A 10,231-nucleotide genomic window follows, 5' to 3' on the forward strand; every position below is an offset into this window, starting at 1 on the left:
TTGACATATCAATAGTTTCAGTCTTTTTCTAATTCTAAAGTTTTTATTTTTATCATCAATATCAACCAATTTATTTTTTATTCTTTACACTTTAACTATCTTCCAAAAAATTTTTGATAGCAGAAATTATAAAACACAATATCTAAAACTATTTATTTGCCATATTTTTTATACGTAAGTAACAAGCATCTAAAAAAGTAAATATTATAAAAATTATTTCTTCAAGCTATCCATTTAATGCTGATGTTTATTTCAGATTAATCATGTCGACAATTTACCCAACTTTACCTCGTTTGTCAGTGAAAGAAAGCTTCGACGATGATGAGCTGACAGATATTGACGACGAAGTGTTTATAAGAGATGGAAAAACAGGTGGTGGATTCAAATCACAAGATGAAGGTGTCAAAAGGCCGCTAATGGCACCAAGGAAGAAGCCTAAAACTAGTTTTGAGAGTCAAAAATTACCATTGAGAGCTCTATTACTGCCAATATGTTACGGCATTATGGCTTTGGTCCTTTTACTAGGACTGATAATGCTCTGCGTTGTTACAGTTAACATTTTTCCGGTACCATTTACGATGATAAAAAATTTATTTCCACCCAAAGAAAACACTGGACTCAATTCAACTGATGAAGTTCTTCCCTGCACATCATTGTCGTCGAGCATCGTCTGGGTGAGGACGTTGCCGAAATTGACATCAGAGGCACCCTTAAGAAGTGTTGATGTCGATGGTGACGGTGTCGAGGACATAATCGTTGGCTTCAGCACAGGTTTATAAAAATAATATCTAAAAATTTATAATAGTAAAGTATGAAAATAAAGTTAGCCGACATTTAAAAATTTTTATGACTTTTTTTTATTAAAGAATTATTACAAAAAAATGAAAAAAAATTTTTTTCATTTGTTAAAAACTTTAAAAACTATAAGGGCAATTTTTTAAAAATATTTTTTAGTTATAATTTAATAAATTAAGCAAATTAAAAAAATCAAAAATGTCGGCTAACTTTATTATTATTATTAGTAAAGTTAGACGACATTGTTATAATTTTTAGAGTTATTTTTTAATTATTAAATTAGAATTAAATATTATTTTTTAAAAATTGCACTTATAGTTTTTAAAGTTTTTTAAAATTGATTTTTTTTTTAATTTTTTTGTAACAATTTTGTTAATAAAAAAAATTCTAAAAAATTTTAGATGTCGGCTAACTTAATTTTCATAAAAATTTTTTATTATTATTTTATTTGTTTTTGTTTCTTATTTTATTTTTATTTCAGATTTAAAAACAAGTTAAATTTTTTCATATTTATTTAGAGGTATTTTATTTTATATTTTTGTTTTATTTTGCAAATTCAACTAGACTAATTTTACTAAAAATTTAAATACCATTTTTTTAGGCTTGGATACTCTTGATGCACCAGAATTCCTTTGCAATCTTTATTTCAAGGGCCAGACTCCATGTCTGGGAGGCGTAAAAGCTCTGGATGGCAGAACAGGCGAAACAATGTGGACTCATTGGACCGAACACGCGATATTTTCAATAGATTGTGCGTTTGATATAACTGACGACAAAACTAATGACTGCATAATAACAGGACGTGGTGGAATTCTGCACGCCGTTGACGGGCAAGACGGGGCTGCTATTTGGGAAGTCTCGAACAAAGAATTCCCAGCCAGTGTCATGGAACCGGAAATAATACTAAATGTTTATGATGCACGTTATATGACGGATATCGATGGTGATGGTATTGTTGATGTAATTGTCGCACACACTACTCAAACAGGTACCTTACGCTCCAGTGAAATTATCATGCTTTCTGGAAAAACTGGTACTGTCATAAAAACAATGGACTTTTCAAAAAATGAACAATTGTTTATTGCGCCCCAGACTTTAGTACATCCGGATGGTGAAGTTATGTACTTGTTAGCTGCTTCTACAACAGAGCAGTCAGGTGGACTTTACATTGTCTCACATTCTAATTTATTGTATGGAAAGATGGTAAGTCATCATTTTTGTTTATTTATTTTTAAATTTAAATATTCATGAAAATAATATCCAATATATAAAAAAAAAAAAATTAACTTGAATCAAGTAAATAATTTGAAAGAACTTTATCTTCTTGTTTTGAGTAGAAAAATTCTTAAACTAAGAAATTTTTTTTAGTTTAAGTAAATTTTACTTGATTCAAGACAATGAAATTTTTTTAATAAAATAAAATATTTATTAATAAAATAAAATTTTTACAGAATTTGAAAACATTGCAGTATGGAAAAGGCAAAGGAGTATTATTAGCACCAATATTAGTTGACATAACATTAGACGGTACTGCTGACATTATTGTATCGTCTCTGGACTCAAAAGTACGAGCATACAATGGTCATACTTTTGAATTAATTTGGAACTACACAGTACCTGATTCTGAAATTATAAGTATACCAATTCCCGGTTACTACAACGATGATGAAGTTCCTGATATAATGATTAAACATCAAGTTGGGCCTGGTTTCCCAGTTTATTATTATTCAGTCTCGACAATTTTGGATGGAAAAACTGGCAAACCGCTCCTGGAACAACCTATTAAAGATAGCGGCAATGGACAAATGTCTGGCTTATCGTTATCCGTCGATGGCCCTGGTAATGACTGGTTTTTATACTGGTCAGCAAACTGCGTAGACCACAATAATGTCGATGAGAAATATCGGTTCCTCAAGGGACAAACACTGTTATCACAAAGCCGGGCTAATTTATGCAAATTGCGATTTAACACAACATTAAATACACGGCTGTTGGCGATGAGCCAACACATAGGTCCTCCTGGTCAGTCGTTGTATTTTTCTGAGGACTGGAAATCTGTTGAACTAAATAATTCTATCGATGCAAGACATGAAACAGAGGAGTATCTCAATAATTTACCTTCACAAATGGAGATGAATAACGCCATGGAAAATGGGCCTATGGTTTCACAGCGTTCTGCTAAACTTAGAGTAAATACTCAAGAAAGAATTGAAGATGAGAGAATAATTAATAATTATCCGAATATGGAAAGTAATCTCGAAGGTAAAGGACCCAATGAAATAAATTATCTAGTAAATAACAACAATGATGATAATAGTAATAATAATAACAATAATAATAATAATGAGAAAGAAATAATTGAAAGTTATCCAGCGTACAATGATTTATCAGAATACAAGACAAAAGTATCTAATGACTTCCCGGGGGAAATGGAGTGGAGTAATTCTAACAATAACGACTGGAATAATTTACCAATGGAGATGCGATATGAACGCAATGACCCGAATTCTCAACAATCAAAGCGACGACGTAAACGTAATAATAAAATTGCTGATTCTGCGAGAAGAAAACGTAACATTAATATTAATATCAATAATAATAATAATAATAATAATAATAACAATAATGATAATAAAAACTATGAAGGTATTGATCAAAGCATACAAAGACAGCCACCAACAGGATTACTTTTGCCGTCTTTGATTAAAAATCCAAAGACTACATCGATAGATCTTGTGTTCTCAACATATTGGTTACCACCGTCAGAAGTCTCTCTTGTTTTGCTTCAGCAGGATCTCGAGTGTATCCATCTAAAAGAAGAGTCAGCTAGGCGTAAATTAGAACCATATGAACGTGAAAATATTATCGCTGATTGTTTATCCAACAGGGGAGTTAACTATAAACTATACCGCGAAGGCTTAGATCGCGAAAATGTTAAGTTTGCTCTCGGGCAAATGACAATTTATAGAATGAAGCTTGAATGCGTTTGCCCGGAAGATTTATTACCTGGACAGAGATGTAATAATATTTCTAAGACACAAAGTTGGCCTGCACATTTAGGTCGCAATGGCGATGGATATTTTCGGCCGTTTGTTAAACCTAACACGTAAATTTGAAGATACAGCGTTTGTATTTTAATTACATGCACAATTTTAAATTATATTCTTCATTTAAGTTGTTTGTTGTATAATAAATTTTAATTATAAAATAATTAAAACAATCGATTATCAAATAATTAATCAAATATATCGTCATCAAAATATCTTGAAAAATTTTAAGACAGTATATTTATTTATTAAATATTTAACGTCTTAATTGTTTTAATTAATAAATATTAAAATCTGTGGAGAATTCTAATTAAAAAATAAAGCAATCTCATTTGTGTTGTAATTGATTATTGATTTTTTTTTCTTCATATAAATAGTTCCAACAATAATTTAAAAATATTTTTCCATTGGAATTCATTCCATCTGCGGTTGTCCTTGAACTGTTTGATCAATATTCAATTATATTTCATCTGGTATTATCCTGGTATTTAAATCGTGAGGTTATTTAAATAAAAATAATAAAAATATGTATCTGTGTAATTTAACGCGTAAAAATGCGGACGATTTAGTAATGCCGAATGTGCGAGTATTTGATTATGATTCTCGGGTCATGACTGCAAGAAATTTATTGTCCAAAGGAACTCAAACCGATTATAGAGATAGCGAAACTCAAACGATACCATGGGAGCCACCTTATAAACTTGCTTTAGGTATATAAAAAATTGTAATTAGAATTGTAAATTATTACTATTGAAAGTGCATAATATGATATTACATTGAATTAAAATAATTATTTTTTATTCAGGTAGTAAAGAACCTGAAGTTCTTGGTCTTGAAAATTTATCATGGGGTAGTGGATTACCAGTAGGTACAGATGAGTTAAAAATAATAAAGAGGATGAGAGTAAAAAAATCATGGGAGTCTTTATTACCTCCTCTTGATTGTAAGGTCAATGTACAAACACACAAAGCTATAATTACTATGATTGATAGAGACGAATGGTCGTTCCGTGACAAAGTAAGGCGATTGCCTTTTTTTACTCAACCTTTTTTCTTAAATCTATTTAAATAATTATCGTTAAAAATATTTTTATCGCCATTCAGGAGCTGGAAATGATGATGGATGAACGTCTGGAGTGGATTAACAAAGTGATAAAGACTAATAATTACCAGCGAAAAAAAAAAATAATACAACGGTTTGAAAAACTCGGTAAATATTTAAATCAATTACGAAATAAACGGATTAATGAAATAAAACGTGAATTAAATAGAGAAATTCGTAAAATAAGCGCCAAGCATCGTAATAAAAATTCGAAATTTATTAAAAATCCTGGGGCAAAAACTACAGATCTTAAAGACGAATGTCTATTTAGGTTTAAGCTCGACGATGAATCTTTTTATGATTCATTGTTGAACAGAAAAACGCTGCAGGGTGAGTTATATATGTTTATATATTAAGTGTAAGCTAGTCTAAGAAATAAATCATGTTTATGATCAACTTCGCCTTGAATTTTGTTTAGATAAAAAAGATCCAATGAGCTATCTCACTCGGGTTAATCACATTAATCAACTAAATGATAAAAAGACCGATGAACTTTGTTTACGCGAAACGAGATGGACTGATGATATGCTTAAAAATTTACATATCGATTTAAAAAACATACGATTGAATACAGCATCTAAGGTGAGCGTTCATATATATTCGATATGTACTTAAATTTTTTTTTTTTTAGCTAATTTTATAAATAACATTTTTCATAACTCAGTGGTTACTTTTTACAACATTCACATGCATGTAAAGTTTTTTCAAATGAGCAAACGTGAAAAAGTTTTCTTATTTCAACGTGCAATTAAGTACTAAATTTTTTTTTTATATAATTTAAGTAAAAAAAAAATTCTTATTGCTTTTAAATATTAATCGATATAAAGCATGAAATTATAATATTTTGTATGATTAAAAAATAATTGATATCAATGAAAAATTTAATACTTAATTTGAATGATTTTTTTATAAATGATAATAAATTTATTACTATTCAAGCGTTTTTAATTAAAGCCTTAAATTTATATCTACTACTCTTTTCGAGATTCACTCAGTAAGTCGGACATAAATTTTTTAAATTTAATATCCGAAGCATCACATGAAGGCTTACGCTCAACGATAAGTTTACGTTTTTTTGAATTAGGTTTAGAGTTATCGCACGAATCTTTTTGAACAGTCGATATACGACGTTTAATATTATCTGCCGTTAAAGACTCATCACGCGCGCGACTCAGCTCAGCGGTCAAATCACCCATTTTTTGTTCCCACTCCTCAAAATGCCTGCGTAAATCAGCAATTTGCAGCTCTTGTTCATTCAACTTTTTAGCTTGTTCATGTAATTTATTGCTTTGTAAGCGCATTTGCGCGCCCTGGCGCTTCATGCGGAGACGCATTTTACTCAATTTACTTCTTATCGCCATGAATGACAATTTATTTTTACGTGTTTTGCAAACAAGTTTCTTAAACTGCTGTTCCAATTTGTCAGCAGTGTGAGGATGGTAGCGGCCCAAAATAATCGAAGGACTACGACTGGTACCGTGAGATGATGTAGGGCTGTACGGAATCATCAAGCTTCCACCTGGCAAGTCATAACTGCTGACACTACTTATGCTTGATGAACTCATGCGTGACTTGAATGCTGGCATTATTTTTTCATCAAAGTGCTCCATTGCCATACTGCTAATGTCTCTCAATTCTTGGAGGATCTCGTGAGCTCGAGGCAAACTGTTTGAGTCTTTTACCAAGTGAAGAATTCGAAATATTTCATCAATCACCTAATTAAATATTTCTTATTGATTTATATAGATCTCAAAGTTTTATTATTTTCAATTATTTAATTATTGTAAATTTTCTGATAATTAAGGGGGATAGCCAATGTGAAATTAAAAAAAAATTTTTTTTTTTTTTTTTTTATTAAATCAAAGTTTATACATTAAAAAATATGCAGGGTAGAAGTACCATTTATGGCTATTTATTGTTCAAATAAACGATAGAAATGAATTTATATTAATAAACCATTACAAAGTCAATTTGTTTTAATATAAATTTTTTAAAACTTAACAAAAATATGGTAATATTATAATTTTTTATAAATTAATTCAAATGTTAACTGGTCAAAAACGGTGCTAAGGTGCCCAAAAACGGTACTTCTACCCTATCTAGAGTTTCATATGAAAATTGCGAATATTTTTCGAGTAATAGTCATTTTTGTGGCAGCGTGTCAAATGACCATTGCACCCGCGGCGCTCCGACAAAAACGCGTTTTTTTCGAAACTATTTTTTCTGAACTGCTGGGAACTGTAATTTGCATAAATATGAACCGATTTGCAACTTTTTCTTCCCCCGTATTCGTCTATTCAGTAGCTATCGTTGCACGTAGGGGATTTTGAAAATTTTGATTTTAAAAATTTTTTAGGGCTGTTTAAATCCAAAAAAAAAACGAAAAAATTTTTAATACCAACATTTTTTTTAAAATCCAAATTTTCATGAAAATAAAGTTAGTCAACATCTAAAAAATTTTATGATTTTTTATATTAAAGAATTATTACAAAAAAATTAAAAAAAATTTTTTTCATTTGTTAAAAAGTTCAAAAACTATAAGTGCAATTTTTTAAAAATATTTTTTAGTTATAATTTAACAAATTAAACAAAAGAAAAAAATCAAAAATGTCGACTAACTTTATTATTATCTACGTGCAACTATAACCACACGCATGCAGATTACAACGCTGTTTTTTTGTTTTAGATAATCCGTTTTTGAGTTAAAGATCACACCGTGGTGGGAAAATTTTTTTGGTGCTCCACAAAAATGCTTATAACTTTGTTTCTTATAACAACATGATATTTTTTAATCAAAATTTAGGAGAATGATCTCCAATGTATACTTTGTGAAACAAAAAAAACCCGATCCCCAAATTTCTTTATTATCCCAGTCAAAAAAATTCCCGAAAATCACCTATTTTTTCGATCCTCACAGTGGCCATCCTCCTTAATTAATTAAATAAATATAAAAATAAATAAAATACCTTGCCAGGAATAAAACAGCAAAGGTTTTGATTAATATATTTCATAAATGTCATTGACAACATTGAAATACGGGTCTCAATGGCTGTTAAAACATCACAATGACGAGCTAATGAATGATTGCGTCTTTCAGATTCACGTCTTGGCAACTGGCTTTTTACTTCTCGGAGACATTGAGTGTGATAACGTTCCATTGACTGAAACCCGCGGTTCAATAATTTTTGGCATGTTAGGTCAAAATGTTTACAAACCTATAAATAAAATTCAAAACGAATTATTCTGTGACAATAGAATTTTTTTTTCAATTAAAGAATGCGAAAAAACTCAATCTTTTGTCAACCTAAATCTAAAATTATATGAAAAAAAGTAATAATTACTAAGAATATTAAAAGCAATATAAAAATAAAAAATTACCAATCGATTCCGAGCAATTTCATCATACGACAATTTGGATAAAATTGTTTCAAAGACAACATCGGGTAATTCAATCAGCAACATTTTGGTTTATTTTTTCTGTAATACAATCTTTGAAATTAATTGTCATTAATTTGTGATTATATAAATAAATTTAAAAATAATTAGCAGTGAATAAACTTACATATTTGTTTGTTATTTTGAATTGTTATTTTTGTATGAACAATAACAAAACAAAACAAAACAATGCTGTTACTGATGTAATTACTAATTAAAAATGGCAACACTTTTCTACGTTCTTGCTTTGACTTTCTGTCTCTCTTTAGTTGATGGCGCAGCACTCGGGACTCAGGTCACAGAACTTATGAATTTCAGCGAGAGATGGCGGGATAAATTTAAAAAATTATTTTTAATAGCCGATAAATAATAAATAAAGACATGACCATTAAAAAATGACAAAAAAAATTATTCATACATTATTTTGATCAGATAATTGAATAATTACGAACGAGTATTAAATAAAAATTTGTTTTTTTATTGGTAAAAAAAAAATTCTATAGCAATAGACAAAAGAGATAGTAAAAACTCCGGCAATAAAGTTACGTAGAAAAGTAACTGAAATTTAATATTATTTACGAATTTTATTACGCAATTTAAATGATAATATTTATGTTCCATCTCAAGTACAAGAAGTTTAATAAATAAATATAACCATAGATAAAAAGCCCACGAACTGGTTTAGAAAAAAAAATTTTCTATTTGCCTAAGGGAAAAAATCAAGATGACAGCCGTCAAGTTATTTTACATGCAAATAATCACTTGGATGTTTGTATATATTCATTTGAACTTGATAAGTTAAATAGATGATTTTAAACAAAATAATTATCGAATAATAAGACAATATAATTATATGAACATTCGACCCGGATGTCCGTTCTTAATTGCTGAGCTTTAATTGGAGAGATATACACTTACAGCAAATCAATTATCCTCTGACTCTTCACTTGCATATTACTCAGTTTTAAAAGAATGCAAGAATTGTTCAATGCAGCGCTGATAGATTGATTTTTTTTGTTTCATTTTTGTCGCAAGGTCATATTTATTATATTTATTACATCACGTCCTAAAAAAATAATAATGAATAATATAACATTAAAAAAGAAAATCAATATAAACATAGTTTTCTTCTTTTTTTTTGTTTTTATAAGCTTAAAGAATTATTTTTCAAATTTCTACTTTAAATTGAAGTTTTATCTTAAAATCAGGAATTTTATAAAATCAATGACGATATATGTTTATATAGAAAATCTAATTTATTGCAAAGAAAATCTTACCTAATTTTTTAACTTTTTTAATCTTTTACTCAAAATTCAAATTTAAATATAATTTATATATAGTCATATTTTCATAATAGTTGTTGTAAAATTTTACATTTATTTATTTATTAAATTAAGTAGCCCTAGAACAAGTATTGGTAATTATTTACAAGTGGGGTCCACCATTTTAATTTTCATTTTCTTAAACGAAATTTTTTTTTTTGAAAATTTTAAGAACAATTTTAAGAAGTTTTACAAATTTTCAAAAAAATTTAGAAATTTTTTAGAAAATTATGATACTCAACATTTTTTTTTTTAATTGTTCGTTTTTTTATGTACTTTACAAAAAAAAATATATCAAAAACATCAAAACTTTTTTATCTTTATAAAATAGAAATTTTATACAAAAACATGAGAGCCAAAATTCTTTCCAACTTTTGAAGGCAAAAAAGCTATCGAAATCTTTATTTTTTTTCTTTTACAATATTTTTTATCATACATGCGCCGTAAAAATAAGCAGAAAAAAAAACAGTTAAAAAATGTTAATTTTTGACCTGGATATGGCCAAAAATAGGGTGGACCCCACTTGTAAAT

At 28.7% G+C, this 10,231-nt stretch overlaps 3 protein-coding genes across 4 annotated transcripts; 2 read left to right on the forward strand and 1 right to left on the reverse strand.

Annotated features, from left to right (window-relative positions):
- The first annotated feature begins 104 nt into the window (after window positions 1-104).
- On the forward strand, window positions 105-3,986 carry LOC123268466. The gene is made up of 4 exons (XM_044733533.1): window positions 105-174; window positions 257-771; window positions 1,397-1,998; window positions 2,247-3,986. The coding sequence occupies exons 2-4, from the start codon at window positions 264-266 to the stop codon at window positions 3,903-3,905; spliced, it is 2,769 nt and encodes a 922-aa protein (XP_044589468.1). The 5' UTR covers window positions 105-174; window positions 257-263; the 3' UTR covers window positions 3,906-3,986.
- A 138-nt stretch (window positions 3,987-4,124) lies between these two features.
- On the forward strand, window positions 4,125-5,339 carry LOC123268470 (cilia- and flagella-associated protein 91-like). Its single transcript, XM_044733539.1, has 3 exons — window positions 4,125-4,552; window positions 4,648-4,859; window positions 4,946-5,339. The coding sequence occupies exons 1-3, from the start codon at window positions 4,369-4,371 to the stop codon at window positions 5,297-5,299; spliced, it is 750 nt and encodes a 249-aa protein (XP_044589474.1). The 5' UTR covers window positions 4,125-4,368; the 3' UTR covers window positions 5,300-5,339.
- Window positions 5,340-5,521: 182 nt separating this feature from the next.
- Window positions 5,522-8,641, reverse strand: LOC123268469 (F-box only protein 28). 2 transcript variants are annotated; one of them, XM_044733538.1, is made up of 4 exons: window positions 8,506-8,641; window positions 8,322-8,432; window positions 7,910-8,158; window positions 5,522-6,658 (listed from the first exon to the last, which is right to left on the reverse strand). In XM_044733538.1, the coding sequence occupies exons 2-4, from the start codon at window positions 8,403-8,405 to the stop codon at window positions 5,915-5,917; spliced, it is 1,077 nt and encodes a 358-aa protein (XP_044589473.1). In that variant the 5' UTR covers window positions 8,406-8,432; window positions 8,506-8,641; the 3' UTR covers window positions 5,522-5,914. The 2 variants fall into 2 exon arrangements, with proteins under 2 accessions (XP_044589473.1, XP_044589472.1); XM_044733537.1 differs by having other exon boundaries at window positions 8,322-8,420; window positions 8,506-8,624.
- Window positions 8,642-10,231: the final 1,590 nt, after the last annotated feature.

The sequence above is a fragment of the Cotesia glomerata genome, linkage group LG7 (assembly GCF_020080835.1).
Source record: "Cotesia glomerata isolate CgM1 linkage group LG7, MPM_Cglom_v2.3, whole genome shotgun sequence".
Classification (NCBI taxonomy): Eukaryota; Metazoa; Arthropoda; class Insecta; order Hymenoptera; family Braconidae; genus Cotesia; species Cotesia glomerata.